Here is a 19,886-nt window from a genome sequence, read left to right on the forward strand (position 1 = left end):
TGGTCACTGCATGTGGGCAGGTGCCAGGGGGGGGCTTACAGTGTAGTGCTGCATCTTGTCATTGGCTCCGAGCAGACAGCGGGTGATGGGCGAGGCCAGGCCGAAGCAGCCAGAGAGGAACTGCAGCTGCACCGACTGCAGCAGGCCAGGGAAGCCAGGGGGCGCCGTCGAGCCGCTGCTCTTCTCCTCCATCTCCGCCAGGAAGGAGGAGATCTGGCACATGGCCTCCAGACGCATCTGAGGACAACAGGGCCAGAAGAAGACCAAAGCAGGGTGAGGCCAACTAGAAGAAACATCCGGAAGCCATGAGTAGTGGTGTGTGTGTGTGTGTGCCTGTCAGTGTACCTCAGCCCTCTGTTGCTGCTGAGCCATGGCGAGGGTGATGGCACTGGGGTTGGCCTGGCAGCCCTCCTCCCTTTCCAGCAGGCCATCGCACAGGAAGTGGAAGACCTGGCTAAGGACCGGCGAGCCGCCCGAGGCCCCCTGACAGGTGGTGGAGGTGGTGGGGCTGATGCACTGGCGCAGGCGCTCCCAGGCGTCCTTCATGATGCCCAGGGAGCACAGAGGCAGACCTGGGGGGTGCAGGGTGGTGGAGAAGGTTTGCGGGGAAAGTTGTTGAGGTCTTTCTGCTGTAAAGGCAATCCATTGGTAAACCCTTTTTTTTTTCGCTCAATTTCCGCTTGCGTATGTGCTTGGTTTGTGCGAATAGTTGGTGTACAGGTGGGCCTAGCACGTTTAGTCACGTGACGTGTCCCGTTGAAAACGCTGCCCTCTGAATGTCGCCGGTGGATCGCGGCGTTCAAGCTGCCCAGTCAGAAGCAAGGGGGGGATGTTAACCATGTTCACACTTACCCATTTTATTCTTGGAAGACGCCGCAGAGTTTCTGGACTGGTCTGTTGTCTACATGAGAGAGGAAAAGCAGGGTCACATGGATATGAAAATAATCCTTCTGGAACATATTCCCATTTCACGTACACAGATGATGACATCGGCTGACCTGTTTTCTACTTTCCGTGGTGAAGCGGAGTTCTGAGGACTTTGAACTGAGCACAGCCTCAGTGGAGGACGAGGATTCCCTGAGAAAGATGGTGGAGGTGAGGATAAGAAACACAAACTGAACACAACAAACCTCCTTTACTCTCACACACACGCACACAAGCTATAATCGTGGCTAGACATGATTTGTTTGATGAGCTCATAATAATCATGGTGGCACTTTAGAGGACAGGAGTCACATGGACGTATTGTCATTCTTCGAAAACGTTCACATAAATCCTGCGCACACAAACCTGGATCCTGCGTTCTCGACCGGCCCACTGTCCGCCTCTTGAGGCTCCTGCCACGCGGGGCGCACTCCCAGGAGCAGGAAGACGCAGCGGGAGACCACCAGCTGGCAGGACGTGGGGAACGACAGGCCCTCCTCGGCCCCCGCCCGCCGGTCCCACGCCCTGCTGACAGGCTCCCTCTCTGGGCTGCCGGGGCTCTCGGCGCTGTTGGGGAGAGTGGAGGTCCCTGACGACTCGTAGACCGTCTCGTTCTGCTGCAGCTGCATGGCCTCCCGCGTGGCCAGGAAACACTGCAGGACCTCTGGGAGATGCAGAGGGGAAGGCAAGGGGCAAGGGGTGGAGAGGTACCACACGGTGAGTCTGGGGAAGTGACCCGCACACTTTATGTGTGAAGTATGAGGCCACGCAAGTAGAGAACTGGTTTTCAAAAGTACGTCTTTCCTTTTGACTGTTGACCTCCTTTTGTCAATACCCCGTGGAACCCCCTGCACCCACAGAACCCGTCAGTTCTCCACCCTTTTCAGAAAACGGCGGCGAGCCGCACGCCTCTTACCACACACGGGACGCGAAGCAGAGGAAGAGACAGTCAATGTTTACCCGGCAGGTACATACTGCTGATGCTGGGCGTGTCCTCCTCCGGCCCCTCCTCCTGGTTGTGTTCGGCTGCGGGGGCAGAATGCCCCCCTCGACCGCAGAGCTCGGGGTCTTTCCCTGCCTGCTCCCCGGAGGTGCCCGCCTCCTGCCCGTCCTCGTCGGGACTCTGGGAGCCCTGCGAGCTCTGGAGGGGAAAGAGACACACACCAGGAACATCAGAGGAGGCCCCGGGTCTTGGTTTAGATGTCCCTGACACCTAGCACAGTCTAAGAGGTGCATTTCTTTGTGTGTTCCTCGTTCTTTTCATTTAGGAGCGCATGTACTCCTCGGGGAAAAAGTCAATACAGGGTTTCTACTTCCTAAACCTGAACTTTCACCCCTCTGCCAAGGTCAGAAGTGACAGGGGGCACGGTTAAGTTCCTGGGTACCTGTTTGGTTGCGGCCTGAGTGCTGGCGGACGTCACCGGCAAATCTTTGAGGGCCAGCAGCGTGTTCCTGATCTTATACACCATCTCATAGATCTCTATCAGCATCTCACACGGTTCATACCTGCCAAGGAGAGCAGGGATGGAGGTGATGAACACCATGACACAGTGAACATATCCAGGGGGAAAAGGCCACAGGAGATGTATCTCCAAGCCGACAAGCTGTGCGAAGCTAACGTCCGAACAGCAGGAATCCTTCTGAGGCCCCGCAGTAGCAGTGACTCACTTGTCCTGCCAGTAGGCTTCGTCCTGAAGGCCTGTGTGTTTGAGGAGGGCGGCCAGGCTGCAGCGGCACGTGGTCTCCAGCAGGGGGTCGCCTGTCAGGCTGCCGCTCTCCCAGTCTGGCAAAACAACAGAAGTGATCGAACACAACCTACATACGGTACGGTCTGCTAAACGGATTAAGAATGATTCCTGCTATACGTATGTTTTCAATGATTCAGGATGGATCGACACTCTTCCTGTATATGATCAAGGGGGCCTTTAAGGATCGCCATTACAGAACGGGCATCCGTTTGTTATTACTGGCAGAGGTGTGTGTGTGTGTGTGTGGGGGGGGGGGGGGGGTACCGTGTTGGATAATAATTGTGTACCCCTGCTGGCGGAGTAGTCCTTCATCTTCCTCCACAGGCTGCAGGCAGGCTCCCGTGAGGAGCCCAGAGCCAGCTCCATCAGCTGGCTGTTCTCATGGTTCAGACACAGGTCTGTCAGCTTAGCGTCAGAGCAGCCCAGTAACACAGCCTCGGATAGCCAGGCTGTGCTGGAGTCTGCAGGGCACACACACACACACACACACACACAGAGCATGGTAGCATGAGCATGCTGAGTTAGTAGTATAATTTGGGCCATGTCATGAGTACTGCCCTGTGTATGTAATAGGCAAGCATATTGTTTGAGCACTTTAAGAGGGTTTTTTCTTGGCCTAATATGATCATGTTATTCTGTATTGTGCCTCTCAGTGCCTCTGTAACAGAACAATTCCCCTCTAATGTACTGTAATGGCCAGATATCCAGATGCCAGATGAACTAACTAGGTTACCTGCTATACGTCAGACTGATGTCTGGTCAGCGTGTGGTCATACCTAGCTGTTCAAAGTCCATCTCCAGACCATTGGTCAGGAGGGGGTTACAAAGCCAGAACTCGGAGATCCTCTCCTGTACCGACGGAGGCGGACCCTGCAGCATCCCACCCAGGCAACGACCAATCGCCAGCGCCACAGATCGCTCCAAGTCCAGAAGCCACACCCACCCGTCATCTTTAGCTCCAGCATCAGGCCCCGCGCCCACTGATTTATCTGACACAACTTCCAAAGTAATATCAATATCAATCAATAGTCATCCAAGATCCAATGGAGATACAATAACAGCGATCGATAAACAATTTTCAGCAATCAGTATTTCAATTAATAACAAATGAATATGAACCAATATGTCCGAAAATCTATAGGGCTCAAATAAACACAAAAAAACATTGATTAATACTCAATTATCGTTATTCATATCAATAGGGACATATCATTAACTCCTGGATGTATGCAGGGGTAGAAGAGCAAAGAGAAGCCGTCCCAGCCAGCTGACCTGAGGCTGCTCCTTCCAGCTCCAGCTCCTTGTCCTCCAGCAGGCCCGTGTCAGGGAGCAGACAGCTGAAGTGGTTGAGGTTCTCCAGCAGGGTGAGCAGGTGGCAGAGCAGCGGACGCACCACGCCCAGGGGCAGCAGCAGCAGGGAGTACATGACCTGGCACAGCAGGCTGCCCGCTACCGAACTGAACAGCACCACTGTGGGGGGAGGGGGGGGAGAGGAAGAACATAATCGGCGTCATCCTCATGATCGTGATTCCCCATCATCATCGTGGTCCTGGTTGCTGGTTGCTGGGGCCCGGGGGCTGAAGGATCCAGGTCTTACTGTGCAGCTTGGTGATGACGTGCTTGTCGAGGCAGCTCTCCTCCAGCAGGACGGACGACCTGTGGAACGTCTCCGTGGCGTAGGGCAACAGCAGACACAGGTGCTTGTGGAGCAACGTCACGCTGCTGTCGTCCTACAGGCACACACACACACACACAGTAGTGACTACAAAAATAGTTGATATACCAACTGTAGTGACTGCATGATGTGTTGAGCAGAGAAGAGGTGGTCAGAGTGAAGGTTGTGTACCTCTGCGTGGGGGTAGATGTAGCAGTGAGCCAGCAGGTGTTTGTGCAGGGCTGACAGCAGGTGGTGGAAATGAGAGGGAGGAACACTCTGCTTCTGGGTCTGGCTGGACTGCTGCTTATCGCTGTTCTTCTCCAGCTCGCCGAACGCCCGCTCCTACACACACACACACTTTTGTCACGGCCCTTCCTAAGTAAACAATTATAATATTTGTAACTTGATGAACTCTACGATGAAGTGCACAAAAAGGCGCGCGCGCACACACACACAGACGCGCTCCTCCTTGCAGCTTTACCGTGTAGAAGCCGATGCTGAGCAGCAGGGTCTTGAGCAGCACCTCGGCCAGGTGGAGGTGGTCGTGGGCCTCCGTGGCGCTGGAGGCGGAGGGAGGGCGGTCGGGGTGGTCCGGGCTGGGGGCTGCGGGTGGCCCCTGAGCAGTCAGCTCCCCGGGACAGCTGTACCCCAGGAGGGAGGCCACATGGGACTGCTCCTGGAGGCTGTTCAGCACCATGTCCAGCTGTAGACGCTGGACGGAGAACACGGAGCTCAAACTCTTTCTCTCTGGAGAGCAACGAGTCAAATGCGTCTGAAGTAGTCGAGGGCCAAGCTGTGGTGTGTACCTGCCCTCTGGAGAGGCTCTCCCAGCTCTCGGGGCCCTGGGGCAGGAGGGAGTGCAGCAGCTCCGTCCTCTCCCTGAGGGGGGGCAGCAACAGGGACGCGCCGATGGACAGAGTGTTCATGACCGCCTTCAGCAAGCGCACACACACACAAGAGAACACAATCACGTTGAATCACATGGATAAAGTCAACACTAGCTGCCATTTTTGGGTGGCCAATACTGATGGAAATAACACATAACAGATTGTCTTTCTTAACAGATATAACTATTTCTAGGGGAACAACTGACTGGGCTGCGACTGGATAGGTAGTTTACCTGTTGTATAGAGTCTGGCACATTGGAGTCTATGAGCCTGAAAAGAAGGTTCCGGAGGGGCCTCCCCTGGGCCCCCAGGACCGACGCCCCCGTCCCCCCCGCATGGGCCAGGGAGAGGTGGATGGACAGCAGCTTCATACACAGCAGGACAAACTGGTGGTGTTCCCTGGGGAGACAACACAGAGACAGAGTGACAGGAAGTGAGTGAGTGTGCTTGTGTCTCTTTAAGAGGACAGCAGTGTCCTTTGTGTCAGGCCGTATGCCCTCCAACTCTCCACCGTCGGGCTCAAGAAGGGTGCCAGATTTTCTCTCAGTGACAGGAAGAGGGGAGGTTGAGAGGGTTAGAGTGAGAGAGGGACAGAGAATAAGCACGAGAGAGAGAGAGAGAGAGAGAGAGAGAGAGAGAGAGAGAGAGAGAGAGAGAGAGAGAGAGAGAGAGAGCAGATCCTCTACCTCTTAGAGGGAAAGGGGGCAGGGGGCGTCTCGTCCCCGATGCCGTCGCAGTAGCGCTCCAGGAAGCTGCGGAGGTAGGTGAAGGTGCTCTCCTCCAGGTCCACACAGAAGGGCCTGTGCCACGCCACCAGCTGCCTGCACAACAGGAACACAGAGGAAGTCCTGGCTATTAATAAGCAAATACGAAACCTGTTTTTTAAGACACATAGCCATAATGACCTCCATTGTTATCAGGAAGACAAAAGGCAGCTATCAGTTCCGAAAGTGCATACAGGCTTAGAGACTGCCGTTGTTCTGTACCTGTCTGTCGGCACTGCAGTCCAGGCCAAACTGTGGGAGGTGCCTGCCGTGATTTGCTGGATGGACACTCCCTCTAGACCAATCACCTTCTTGGGCTTGGTGACAGGCGTGGAGGTGTGGCCCTGCCCACACTGGCCCATGGCGTTGTTGCCCCAGGCATAAACCTCGTTCTCTGGAGTGGAAAATCACAGCACGGTTGCAACAGATAGTGCTAGTACTGCTCCGAATATGTGGGTTTTTTTGTTTCGTTTTTTCGTCTCACCATGCGACAGGGCAAGACAGTGGCTGTCTCCACAAGAGATGTCGATGATCTTGGTGACACTCAGCTCCTCGATGAACCTTGGCCGTAGAGAGATCGTCTCGGAGGAGCCACAGCCCAGACACGAGCCACAGCCCCACGCAAACACCTGGGACAGCGGAGACAAACACTGGGTCAAACTCTGTGTGCGTGTGCGAGTGTGTGTGTGTGTGTGTGTGTGTTCACGTGCATGCACACTGTACCTGTCCAGCAGAGGTCAGAGCCAGCGAAGACTGGCTCCCGGCACACACTTTTCTAATGATGAATCCATGCAGCGCTTCCACCACCTTGGGCCGATAAACACGGTTGGTATCTCCGTGCCCTAGTTTACCTTAGAGGGGGGGTGGGGGGGGGACACTCATGAGTAACGTCTTACTGGGGGCGGGGCCGGGGGGCGTTTGAAATGACAAATAGGTAACCTTGTAGTTGTGTCTGGTTCATCGGAGCTTTTCTGTAGTCCTACCGTTGTCTCCTCCTCCAAAGGACCAGACGATGCGTCCGTCCTGCGCCACGGCAACCGTGTGGGAGCTCCCGCAGGCCGCCTGGCCCACGCCGCTGATGTCCTTGACCAGCGTCGGCACGTTCCGGCTGTGGCTGTCGCTGTGGCCTGGGCACAACATCACACGCGAGTCACTTCCCCAACGACGGACGTGCTGCCGTTTGAGAGCTCGCTCTGTGTTTTTTCCGTAGGCTGAGCTGAGAAATCATGTGATCCACAGACGGACTTACCCAGCCTGCCAAAGTCCCCTTCTCCCCACGTGTAGAGTTCTCCATCATTTGTTACCGCGGCACTGTGTCTGTAGCCAGCAGACACACACACCACCACCTGACACACACACACACACACAAATGGAGAACCAAGTTCAGAGGCCCTCTCTCTGGTCCCACTTACCCACGCACAATAACAACATGTTCAGTTTCCCACTCCACAGCTGTCCCACCCCTGCAAGTCTCACCTTGCCCAGCAGGGGTCCCTGTATTATCTTGGGGTATTTCTGTGTGGCGCTGTTCCCGTGGCCCAGCTTGCCGTAGTCGCCGTCCCCCCAGCTGAACACCTCCCCCTCCCCCGTCACAGCCAGGGTGTGGCCGTCGGAGCCCTTGGAGGAGGACACCTTCCTCATGCTGCGCGGGGGCTCCAGCACCAGCTTCTTGGGCATGGACTGGTTGTTGGAGTCGCCCAGGCCCAGGCGGCCGTAGCTGCCCTTCCCGCAGGCCTTCACCGAGCCGTCAGCCGACACGGAGAACGTGCAGTACTGGCCTGCTTCGATCTGCAGGGAGGAGGAGGAGGAGGAAGTGGAGGTAACTGATACGCTGATCCAATTAGGCCTGAAACAGGCATTCGAAACAGGAAATGATGTGTTGGCAGATCCAAAAGGGTTTAGAGACGCATGTTATCAGCCTGGTGAGTAGTGCGTCCATGCCCTCAAAACAGGGCAAGAAGTAAACATGTTCTCTCCTTTGGTTTTAATGGTGTGTGATTCTGAGCTTAATGTGCACTGCGATATCCCAGAGTCAAAGACCACATACCCTCTCATTTCAACCATTGCTTCATAGCACCTTGAGATGTCAAGCTAAAGGCTAATTCACTGCTAATGAGGTGTCATGCGTGTCAACCTGGCGAACACCTTGCCGCCAAACAAGCCATCGACAGCATCCAGCAGCCCTGTGCGGGGCGCTGAGGGCTCGTACCATCTGGGCGTCGCTGAAGCCCTGCGCCAGCTTGGGGTGCAGGATCTTCTCCAGCGTGCCCTCGGCCAGCTGGTGGCTGCTGTTGCTGCCCCACACGTACACCATGACCGCGTCGCTGTCCGTGCCGGGCGCGGCCGTGCCCGCGCTGCAGGAGCACAGGCAGCTGGAGGCCAGGTTGCAGATCTGCGGGTGGGGGGGGGGGGGGGGGGGGGGCGATGGAGATGTGGGAGTCACGCGGCTGGGGAGTGAACCTGACCGTGCCACTCACGGTGTCCTGACTGTCCATATAACACCCCGGGCATGCTGGGTTAGGTACGAACGGCTGGAGACGAGGCAACAGCATCACGGTTAGTATTATCAAAATCTGTCAAACCTCTTCAAACAGGCAGAGGGCCACGTGGGAGAGACTGCAGAGGCCGTCCGCGTCCTTCTTCAGCACCTGAGTGTTGAGCGAGTCACCCCGGAAGCCCTGAGGGAACCAGCAGAGGTGGGAAAACAGTTCAGACAGAGACACACTTCCCCACAAAGCCCCACCACATCCACCAACTGTTTCTACGGAGCCAGCCAGTGGAGGACAGCTGGCTCACCGATACACTATGGATTCTTTATATGGATTGTTAATGAAGAGTGCAGTGGGCCTATGTGCATAACACAATACAGACTACTGTGGTCCACTTGAAACGTCTTTGGCAGAGTCCTTTATCACACATACAGCCTCCTGTAGAAGCCTGCTCCTGGAACCTTTCCTATTGATTAAGGGATGGATAAATCAGCTGGACTCAGAGAGGCTATGGAGGCAGAAATGGGTTTCAGCAGGCTTTTAGCCCACGGCAGCAGGCCAGGACACCCAGCGAGGTGGACTCCAAAATCTCCTTTTACAGGGGACACATATCAAACGGAGGGTATTTAAAAGCGTGTCATTAATGCTGCGTGCAGGCAGGCTGCTAAGCCGGCTAGGAGTGTGCTGTACGTGTCAATGTGACAGAGGGCAGGGAGTCAGTCAAGAGGCTTCATCCCTCCTTCCTGTGGGGCCTCGGTGGGAACGCCAACGCTCCGCTCAGACCACTTGAAATCAATACTCTGTCTGTCTGGGGCAGCTGGCGGGGCGTCTTCGGCCGCGCGCGTCAGCTTTGTTCCGGATGCCGGGTCTGAGGGGAGAGCGTGAGCGGAGAGGAAGGACGCCACGTACCGAGTACTGCCTCATCTGGAGGAGGGTCTGATGGATGAGGTCGTAGCCCACTCCCGCTTCCCACTTGGACTGCGGAGACCCTGAGGACGAGGAGGACGGGGAGGAGGAGGACGTGGCCAGGGCCACCTCCACCCACTCCAGCAGGAAGCGCAGAGACCCCCTCTGCACCGCCAGGCCCAGCAGCAGCTCCAGAGCCAGCCTGCGTCCCGCCTGGTCGGCCCCGCCGCTGCCACAGCTCACCGAGGTCTTCTTCAGGAAGTCCGCCACCTGCACCAAGCAGTCCAGCCCGACGGCCGGGATCTTGTTCTCGTTGGCCAGGGAGAGCGGCGGCAGCGAGGCCAGGACGGAGGAGGCGGTGGCCAGCACGTCGTTGCACAGCGCCGCCCCGGGCTCCTGCTGGGCGTAGCGCCAGTTCTGCTGCAGCAGGGCGAACAGGAGGCTGAGCCCCGTCCGCACGCCCATCTCTATCAAAACATCCGTGCCCGACTTGGGCCGGGACACCCCCCCGGGTAGCCAGGGCTCGGACACGGGCTCCAGGGCGGCGCTCTCGGCGCTGGCCGTGGCCTGCGGAGGCGGCGGGGACCTGAAGCGGTCGTGGTACTTGCTGTGGAGGGCGTCGTAGATCCTCTGGAGGACCACCAGCCTCTGGTGCAGGCCCAGGGCGTAGGGGGTCTGGGCCAGCATCCTCACGGCCAGGCAGCGCTGGCTGTGGAGCAGGGCGCCCAGGTACTCCTCCCTCTCCTCCTCGGCGTTGGACTCGTACTGGAAATCAGGCAGGCGAGGCCCGACGAGGTCCTGGACGGGCTCGGACAGGCCCACCACCTCCTTGTTGTGGAGCAGCTTGGCGTAGAGGCCGGCGGCGCCTTGCCGCGTGGAGGTCTGGATGCTGTCCTCCGCAGCCCAGGAGCTGTTCAGGTGCTCCTGCCACTTCAACATGACATGGGTCTGGGACGGCACCATGTCTGAGCATTATCTAGTCTACTCTCCGGAGCACAGCTGGAAGGGGGAGACAGGAGAGAAAACACGGGTTGATATGCGACTGTTACGATGCATGACATCTAGGAGGCATGAGCTGATTGGCTTAGGCTATCATCGATATTGGATGTGAAGGCCTGTGGTTTAGCTCAATTTTTCTGCTGAAAATCTAAGCAGGGCAGCCAGTGGCAGCCAGTCGATCACAACTTGATCAAGTCCCAGGTAGTATCAAGCCCTAGTCTAGCCCAGCCCAGAATGCAATCCAGACGTCCCTGTCCCAGTGGGTGAGGATGGGTTAGGGCACTGTCACCAGCAGGGTGTTGTGATGTTTAACTCTAATCTAGCACAGTAAGAGTTGATGTGATTAGACATAATTACATGACCTCATGCTTCTGTCATATTAAACAAATGGCTCTTCTGAACCCGATGTGTCTAGCCTGCCACAACCTGTCTGCATCAAAAATACTCCCATACTTTGAAAGACAGTCATAACCATTTTGCTCAATTATATGGGGATGTGTATTGATAAAGTTGTTGTGGTCAATGACACAGCAGAGACTAGTAGTGATAGTAAGGTAATTTGAGCTTCCTGTGATTTGATTTATAAATACATAATGTTTCAGCCTTCCACCACCACCAGTCTTTCAGCTGGGCGGGCACATGAGCATATGACATACTATCCTTCTCCCCTCTTTTTTAACCCACAGTCTGCATTCAGATGTCTAGCCTGACATTTTCAAACTGCTTCTGTTCCAGATTGGAACATAACATGTGCAGAAGTGAGGGTGTGGGGCAAACGGGGCACGACTCAACTTTCAAAGTTCACACAAGCCTACACAAACAACAACAACAACATCCTCAGAGTTCCAGGGAAGGACTTTTTCAAGCACGCAACTAAGGCATGTCAACTGGAAACATGAAGGAATGTTGTCAATGAGTTTCACTTCTCTAGATAATAAAATAATATTGTTAATACAGGATATTACACTCAACAAGCTCATACTGACAGTTGCTGGCCATTTTTTTCCTGTTCAAAACAAACATCAAAACAACAGGCCTATCCTCTATCAGTCTGCATTCTCTGCATACATTTGCAACTTAAGCTAATGACTAAATGCACAGACGGCACAAACAATCAGTCTCATTGCCGGCCTTCAAAACACAGCACTTCAACTTGGCCTAATGGCTCTACTTATAAACATTAAGCTAACTTTGCATGTGGGGTGGGGGGGGCAATTAGGGTAGGCTTCCATACTGCATGTGAGACATGTAGTCTTGAAGCCCTCTAATAAGAGCCCCATCAACACTAACGCAAGGCAGGGTGATTGCATGCTCTAGCCCAATGTAGCCCAGCCTGGTCCTAAGCTATATGGTTTCCAGAAGACAAAAATAACAGGAAGCTACTTCAAGACTTCAATGTTACAGTACAAGAGAGTCAGTAAGGACAAGAATAACTCCCTCATATGAAAAGCACTCAGTCAACTGCTTTATCCACAACTTTTTTCATGACCACAACTACCACAAACCTAGAGTTTGACCCATACACTTTGTGAATCCGTATCATGTAAACAAATGCAGACCTGTCACTATCTTGATTATTTACAATATGCTAGCGCAACTTAGGTTAAATTACACCTTACTAAAAATAGGCTAGCCACATGGCATACGAAATAAAGATTCACTGTAAGAGACTATTAGAACACATTGCATTAAGATAAAGCCAATTGCCTTCAACTTGCTTAACTTTGGATGCAAACTGGCCACATGATTTTAGGCTGATATTATCAATAAACAGCTTATCCTTCTCAGAAAGGTTCCAAAATAGATATGATTATAAGACATTCACACTAATGTCAATCAACCTTTTACATAGATATGCATCACCCCATCACTCTTACCAGGACGTATCTGGTTCTAAGGTACTGTTAATGAAGTGGTGAAATTGACAATGACAAAATAAAGACAATTGTGACAACTGGGGTTTGAGGAAAGTTGATCATCACATTTCAAATACAAGGTCACCTCCATACCAAAACTCTCACACAGATTGCATGTGCTGCAAGGACGTCTACCAGTGCCAATCATAATAGATTGAATACTGCAGCTTACGGTGGCTGTACTACGAGACAGGTATTACTGTAGCTATTCCTACAAGAACCAATGTGAACCAATGTGAACCAATGTAAGAACCAACACTTGCTGACCGAATCAGTCACATTTATGCAATCATACAGTCACCTGGATATCTAGTACTGTGTCTGTGTGTCATCTTCTGTACACCAACGTGAGAACAGAAGATGAATAAGCAAGCTCATAAGCACGTACCAAGACAAATAAGCTAGCTGGCTAAACTGACTAGATAGTCAAAAGGATGTTATGAGCTATAGCTATCACATGTACTGTAGGTACAGTAATGCTAACTTTGTCGAAGCGTTCATTGCTTGCTAGCTCGATGTTAGCGTGAACAAGTTAGTCACGCATAACTGTCACTCACACGCCAGCAGTTGCTCTATCAACGAAGTCAGTTGATTGCTTAATAGCAAGAGCTAGCTCAATTGCTAACTAGGTAAGCTAGCTATAGCTACCTATATAGGCTAAGTACACAGTGCTATCCGGTTTACTGTACAAGCTAGCTTGTGTGGTGTTATCTAGTAATTGCATTATCAGCTAGTTCGCTATACGTACATACTATGTACCCATGGAAATAGTACTGCCATCTACAATTAGCTAACCTAACAAAATACATTAGCGTGACATAAAATAATACATAGCTGGCATAGCTACCTTTCTCCAGTGTGTCAGTCACACCGGTGTTTGCCTGCTTTCTCCACTCACAGGCTACGTTAGCTAGTTTGCTGCATAATTTAGCTAGGCTACAGCCGGTACGGTAGCTGCAGTAGCTAGCACTAGCTAGCTAGCCTAAGTGCTGCAAACTGTCAGTGTCAGATTGAACGGTTGACCAAGCCGCTAGCTGACAGCTTGCAACCAACTAGTTCCACGAATGATTAGATCTATGTAGTTAAGGTTTGTTTTAACAATTAAAATTAGTCCACATATGCAAAGATTACTGACTGTTTAGATTGATGACAGCAATAGAAGGAGTCGACACTCCTTGTAAATATGTCCCCGTACGTCCCGCTGATAGTCTTCCTAGGTCAGGACGCGATCAAAACATTCTGCTCTGTGTGGCTCAGTGGGTGCCATGAGAAACAGCACACCACACAGACAGAATCTGACCAAAAGCACATAGGTTGTCTACTCCACAACGACGTACCGCAATTTTTGTTATTATCAAACTACGTTCCAAAAACATTATTAACAGCCACATAAAGTTAAAATTAATTTACTTATGACATCTAGTCTAACATTTAAGCTTCAAAAAAATTGAAGTACAAAAAAGCATCAGTATGAGAGAGCGTGTATACACTATTTATGAATTAACACTTATTTTGTTGAGTTTTGTTGCACTTGTGATTCTTCTTAGGTCAGACCTGGTGAGGAACTGCAAAGTGCAGGTCAAAGGGGCACTTCAATGCAGTCACAATAACAAACTAAACATAACTCATGACATCAGTTAGCACGAATTTCAATTCCTGGATGGCTGGTTAGTGTCAATCCCACTTCCATGCCGGATTTCTAAAACAAGGAGGCTAGCTGGCAAATCGACGACAACACCGGATTGAGGAAATTGACGAGGGCAAACCATGTACAAAACAAACTTATTTTAAAGCAGATAACTATGCAACCTGATGTATCCCCAAGGTCACTCTATCCAAGTAGCTCTGTGGTCAGCCTCTCCACAATAGCTCTACTGCGATTTAGCCTGTTCATTCAAGCATTTTCCATAGGCGCGCTAGTGAAACCTTCCAGTGATGTATTTTCTGTTTTTCACGGTGTTGTCTGCACTAATTGTGCGAAATGTTGAAGCATGGGGCGCAAGTGTGAAGTACGCCGTCAACTGCCCGGACAGATGCAACGTTGACCTGTGCGGTGGAACTCAGCGCTGCAGACTAACTGTCCTGGATGACTGCGGCTGTTGCCAGGTCTGCACTGCCGGCAGAGGAGAACACTGTTACCGTACTGTGTCGGGGATGCACGGGGTAAAGTGCGGACCAGGTTTATTCTGCGAGTTCTACAAAGATGAGGATGACTATGGAGATGAATATGGCATTTGTAAAGGTATGATTCACAGTCCATGACGCACCTGAAGCGCGCATCACAAAAAGCCTTAAGCAAATTCCAGTATTTAAACCTTCGAGTAGCCTAGCCCTATACCATAGTAGTGGTAGGACAAGACAATTATAAATAGGTATCTTTGTAACATGATCACAATAGCTGTCTCCTTCAAATAGATATCCAATTCATCATTCTGTGATTTAAGTATTCGTTTAAAGCAGACTGGCATGATCCGGACTCTCACAATTATTGAATTCTAATGTTAGTAATTAGCCTATTAATTATTAATAAGGATTGTAAAAACAATCCTAGAATGTGATAGGCAGTGAGGAAGTTTCTAAACTTTAAACATTATTTTAACAACCTTAGTCAGCATATTGTGCTTCTAAAGTTACACTCAGTTTCTTTAGAATCTAGATACATAACTTGACACTTCACAATGCATGTAAGAGTAAAACATTTGCCAAAGGAAAGTCATTTATTGCAGTATAATACATTCACCTTTAATATGTCAGATACATTTTGAGTTCTGATACACATAATTATGGTATTCATCCCTTACAGATTGCACATACGGAACATATGGTGTGGAGTGCCGCAAAACGTGTAACTGCAAATCTGGGGGCCTCTGTGACAGGGAAACAGGAGCTTGTCTCACCTTCAAATTCTTTGCCAAAATCGCCAGTAAGCTAAAGGCACAGCCTCCAGCAAGTAAGTAATTGAGATGACATATATATCTATATAATAAGGTTAGGGTTAGTAATGCTTTTCAGACACAGATAACGTCCATGCATCATACAGTGCGATGTTATATGTTACAGCTGAGAAGCATCTTCTCATCAGTGTCCAGGGCTTTTGTGTGGCATCTTCCAGCACCAATCATTTTTTGAATTATATTTCATAAAGCCTCTTATTTCAATAGTTCTGTGGTTTTCAATGAGTAATTGTGAAACCATTACAAATTGAACGAGGCATATTCCGTTATCTTAACTCATTATTTATTTTGACTAAAGGGTATTCTTTCATTTCTGTATCAGGTGGTGAGACAGGCTCAGGTGAAGTGAGCATGAACGGGGATGACAACGCGGACAGGTCCACTGCTCCTAAGTGGTTGAACCCTCGCTGACAAGCAATAGTCAGGACTTTCTAGTTTATTCTGTGATAATGTAGCAAAGCAGTAACTTAAATGATGGAAGGATATATTTTATCATGATTTAAGAGAAGCAACTTTTCTACAGTATTTTGAAAGTTGATTTCTGTTTATGTTTCAAACCAATATCCGTCACCGTGATACGAGCTAAATAAGAATGTACAATAGTAGGTGATTAACACTTGATGTACAGTACATAAATACAAAAGTACTGTACAAAAAATCAGTGCTTTACAGCCGGTTTAGCCTATAATCATTCCTGTAGGAGCTAGAAAAGTCATTATACCATGGTTACTGGACTGGTTCCTCAGACTAATGTTGAGTGGTTCTAGAACTACTTAAAATGCTTTTTAATCTAGCCATGATCTAGGTCTGTACTTTCATATTCCATGTCCTTTCCATGGCGCTTTGTTGATGGAATATTATCAGTGAAAACATAAGAATATCTTTTAACATTCATTTGACCACACTTTATCTGAGCATTTGTGAGTATCTGGCAAAGCGAATGATCTGTTAAGAAGCAAAGTAGCATATTTTCTGTTCTTCACAGATTTCATTTATATTGTGAATTCTGAGGAGCTTTTGTTATTCTTTAATGTTATAGTACATAACTATACTTTATACTCAGACATGTTCACCAGCAAATGTACAGAATAGTCTTGAAATTAAAGCCAAAGTTACCATTGAATGAAATTTAGTTTGTGTGAGTTGTTGATTACTTTCTGTCTTTACTTTAATGAACAGTTTGTCTTAGATAAGCTCAAGTAAATACAAAATTAAAGAGGTTTTTAGATAATAAAATGATTACCTTTTTACATGTGTATATTAAAACTGAGTAACAATACAATAATAATATTAGACTTCTTACTAATATGTAATATTCAATGCTTATGATAAAACCAATTTTCCCAGTCACTTGCTGTCATCAAGTGCAGAAAATACCCGGTCGGTGTTAAAAATAGATGTTATGAGCCTCACCTCCAATACTTTACGATGCACAACCGGTACACAACAGTTTTCCAGTATCCAGCTTGTTTATTTCCTGTGCTTCCTGACACCTGTGAAAATGGTCACTCTTCCTGTTGTTGTTGTGTCTGCCCAGGACAGGAATTGAAAAGACAGGAATTTGTCAAGTGACACACGTCACTGGAGGACTGTCGCGGCAGAAAGATACCGTGCTTCCTCTCTCGTTTATCTGACTTTTTTCCTGTGACACAACTCTGACACCTCAACATTAACAAGTTCTCACAGTGAAAATATAATTGCTTAACAACAGAAAACATTCCTTAAGAGGCACGTGGATAATGTGTATACAATAACACAAATTGGAATATGTATTACTCTTAATTCATTAACTATAAGGTTTTTTCTAGGCCTGATGGCAGTTTATGTTACTGTGGCTGGGGATATATGGCCTCTAAACCTCTGCACCAACTGTACACCATTTCTTGTCAGATGAGGATTTTGACTTTAGACTTGCCTTTTCTGTGGTGAAGGTTTGCCGTCATTAAATGAGAGAGGCATTAATGATAGCCATGGTATATTCGGGTTTAGTTTTTCCCAATTTGAAAGTCTCAAAGAGCTCATTTTAAAACTGATAGAATAGTAAAACTCTGAACATTTGGTAGAGCCCATAGCATCGGGTCTGCTTGAGTTTCAGAATGTAGTACTGTAGACAGACAGGTGGGGTAGCAGGAGGAGAGGGCTGTGTGTGTATGTGTCTGTGCGTGCATGAGTCGGAGGGTGGGGGGTTGATAGTGTTCCTATTTGCTCGCATGTTCCTCTCATTCCCCTGAGAACCAACACACAGGGGCTTCACAACCAAACAAAGGCCAGGACTGCAAAATAACAGGAAAGTGTTGGTGAGAAATACCCTTTATCTGGCTCCCTGAACACGTCAACACCGTCCTACAGAAACAAAGGTGGCTGAATGAAGCAGTAAATAACCATGATTTACGGCAAATGCCCTTTCTGGTATTTACAACGGGCTCTACTTCAACAGGTTATTTGTTAGCACAGGAGCAGGGATCATAAAAGGCAACATACACCGTGACCTTCTAGGAAATTAAGTGATGTCTGGGTCTCGACACTTGAGAACAACAATGAGTCGGATATCTAATTCAGGAATCAAAAGAAAATCTAAACTGATTGGACGTTTGGAATTCCACTGCCTCCCTAGGTTGGCCTGTGCCTTGGAAAGACCAAGGCACGCTTTTGATGTGATAAGTGGCAACTTTGCACGTATGAAGCCTGTTGTGGGAGTGTAATGCTGGGGTGGGTTGACTCTGTCCCAAAATTCTCAGTCTGAATAATGTTCAATTGTATTGACTCTTTGGTGTCCTCGCAACATTCTGGTGACCTTCCATAGCAAGACTCCTAGCAGCTGTAACGTGGACCTCAGTGACCCTAAAAACATCCTCCCCCCTGCAAGCAATAATCTCTTTATTTACTTGTTTTGGTAAGCACATTCAAGTCTAAAGGGTAGTTGTGTCACCTGTTTCCCAGAATTAGTTAGAAGTCGTATGACATCTAATGCAGATCTTCTTATTGGGGTCATCAATTCCACTGGATGATTGGACAGATGTTGCATTTTGTCAGCTGTAGCTTTGAGAAAGCATTATTGCAAAGAATAGACACTGTCTAGACACAAACTCACTTGTTTTTTGGAAACCAATTGACGCACACCATGTTTGTTGATATATTTCTCTTGATTTATTTAACCTTTGGGTTTGGTCTAAATGCATGGTGGCCTTTATTCTGTGTAAATAAACGTATATTCTTCCTGTTCTACAGAATGGTTCAAATTAATGTTATCCTTCTACAACCACACCCTGTTGCTCCTGCAGTACTATATTCATAATATTATCTGGGAAAACCCAGTGGATCTGTTGGGTGATGATAACCACATTGGACATTGCATTACCATTTCCCTGTCAAACCATAAACATCAATCTTGTTTTGATGCTCTTATGAATCTGCTGATTAGAAATTTGGTCATGGAGTTTGTTGGCATATTATACAATGAGCTACTACAGATGTGATTTAATGTTGACATTAGTATAAAACAAACCATTCTCTTTTTTTAAATGCTACCCAGATACTATAACTACAAACACATTTTAGTTGCTGATTATTGTAAACAATTAAATCAGGCACAAATTGTACACATTGGATGATAGTTAAATATTTTCTCATGAACGCATCTCTACCATTTAATAATTGTTTTGCATTGATAGAACAGTCCTGGGGTCACTAAGGTCAACTCTTTAGACTCTTGATATTGAAGGTGACCAGAATGTTGCGAGGACATTCCAAGGAGAGCCAATAGATGTGAACATTAATCAGCTGGGAATGCTAAAACAGAGTGAATCAAATATGGTATTAGAGTATAGAATAAGAATAAACTCATATTAGAATAAATATGAGTTTGAAATCAACTAGCTACAGCTATTATTGTTATTGTATGTTATATCATTCAACAAACTACAGACCTGTTAGGAAAAGCCCCATTTTGATTGTTCAACATGCAAGTGCTGCAAATCACCACCAGGGGGAATAAGAGTACATTAAAGCAATGAGACACAGGTTATTTGACATGTATGCCTACATGGTAGACAATATTTGTGGAAAGGGGAACAGGTACAGATGTAAATATTATTAATATAATTCCACTCTGTCGAAAGTATAAGAGAGGTTAGTGTGTTGTCAGTGTGTAGTATAGCGTAAGAGGGATGTCTGGAATATGCTGCTCAGCCTGCTGCCACGGCGACCAAGCCCCAGATGAGTGGAAGATGATGCATGGATGGATGGATAGATAGATGGTCTGACATGATTATTACATAGAAAAAAGCATGCTTCTATACATGTTTTGATGAGGGAGACATACGGGGGCTTTTGTGAATGTCGATCACAATGTTGGCCTCGCCCATGTGGAGCCCACTTGAGCCTGGCCCCGAACTGTACACTGCAGTCAGGGTAACCCCATTCAGTACTGCACCAGTACAGCTTGATATCTGTTAGACAATTGAATGTACGTCCATTAACTTTCAGACGGCCTAGATTGTTAGTCTAGGTTAATTTAAATTGAATAATGTGCACAACCTAAATCCCTTTTAGCACTTCATTCTTTTGACACAACCTTTCGCATGATCACATTCATAAAGGTTAAGAAGTTTCCTTGGCTTCTATATTTACAGTACCTCTCAAT

At 48.7% G+C, this 19,886-nt stretch overlaps 2 protein-coding genes across 2 annotated transcripts in view; one reads left to right on the forward strand and one right to left on the reverse strand.

Moving 5' to 3' along the window:
• Positions 1 to 13,262, reverse strand: part of LOC136955915 (probable E3 ubiquitin-protein ligase HERC1) — a 35,366-nt gene extending 22,104 nt beyond the window's left edge. The window contains exons 1-27 of the mRNA XM_067249670.1: positions 13,138 to 13,262; positions 9,379 to 10,374; positions 8,563 to 8,658; positions 8,190 to 8,372; positions 7,457 to 7,768; positions 7,230 to 7,326; positions 6,964 to 7,107; positions 6,704 to 6,831; positions 6,465 to 6,609; positions 6,203 to 6,374; positions 5,903 to 6,037; positions 5,450 to 5,615; positions 5,136 to 5,261; positions 4,811 to 5,041; positions 4,519 to 4,671; positions 4,270 to 4,402; positions 3,945 to 4,142; positions 3,449 to 3,670; positions 2,960 to 3,133; positions 2,593 to 2,707; positions 2,310 to 2,430; positions 1,900 to 2,065; positions 1,291 to 1,588; positions 999 to 1,077; positions 853 to 901; positions 346 to 572; positions 40 to 237 (exon numbers count right to left, since the gene is read on the reverse strand). Coding sequence (XP_067105771.1) covers positions 40 to 237; positions 346 to 572; positions 853 to 901; positions 999 to 1,077; positions 1,291 to 1,588; positions 1,900 to 2,065; positions 2,310 to 2,430; positions 2,593 to 2,707; positions 2,960 to 3,133; positions 3,449 to 3,670; positions 3,945 to 4,142; positions 4,270 to 4,402; positions 4,519 to 4,671; positions 4,811 to 5,041; positions 5,136 to 5,261; positions 5,450 to 5,615; positions 5,903 to 6,037; positions 6,203 to 6,374; positions 6,465 to 6,609; positions 6,704 to 6,831; positions 6,964 to 7,107; positions 7,230 to 7,326; positions 7,457 to 7,768; positions 8,190 to 8,372; positions 8,563 to 8,658; positions 9,379 to 10,338 — 5,028 coding nt within the window. The 5' untranslated portion in view covers positions 10,339 to 10,374; positions 13,138 to 13,262. The remainder of the gene's footprint in view (positions 1 to 39; positions 238 to 345; positions 573 to 852; positions 902 to 998; positions 1,078 to 1,290; positions 1,589 to 1,899; positions 2,066 to 2,309; positions 2,431 to 2,592; positions 2,708 to 2,959; positions 3,134 to 3,448; positions 3,671 to 3,944; positions 4,143 to 4,269; positions 4,403 to 4,518; positions 4,672 to 4,810; positions 5,042 to 5,135; positions 5,262 to 5,449; positions 5,616 to 5,902; positions 6,038 to 6,202; positions 6,375 to 6,464; positions 6,610 to 6,703; positions 6,832 to 6,963; positions 7,108 to 7,229; positions 7,327 to 7,456; positions 7,769 to 8,189; positions 8,373 to 8,562; positions 8,659 to 9,378; positions 10,375 to 13,137) is intronic.
• An 853-nt stretch (positions 13,263 to 14,115) lies between these two features.
• esm1 (endothelial cell-specific molecule 1) lies at positions 14,116 to 16,516 on the forward strand. The gene is made up of 3 exons (XM_067250790.1): positions 14,116 to 14,532; positions 15,094 to 15,240; positions 15,567 to 16,516. The coding sequence occupies exons 1-3, from the start codon at positions 14,226 to 14,228 to the stop codon at positions 15,653 to 15,655; spliced, it is 543 nt and encodes a 180-aa protein (XP_067106891.1). The 5' UTR covers positions 14,116 to 14,225; the 3' UTR covers positions 15,656 to 16,516.
• Positions 16,517 to 19,886: the final 3,370 nt, after the last annotated feature.

Source organism: Osmerus mordax, chromosome 14 (genome assembly GCF_038355195.1).
Source record: "Osmerus mordax isolate fOsmMor3 chromosome 14, fOsmMor3.pri, whole genome shotgun sequence".
In the NCBI taxonomy this organism is placed as follows: domain Eukaryota; kingdom Metazoa; phylum Chordata; class Actinopteri; order Osmeriformes; family Osmeridae; genus Osmerus; species Osmerus mordax.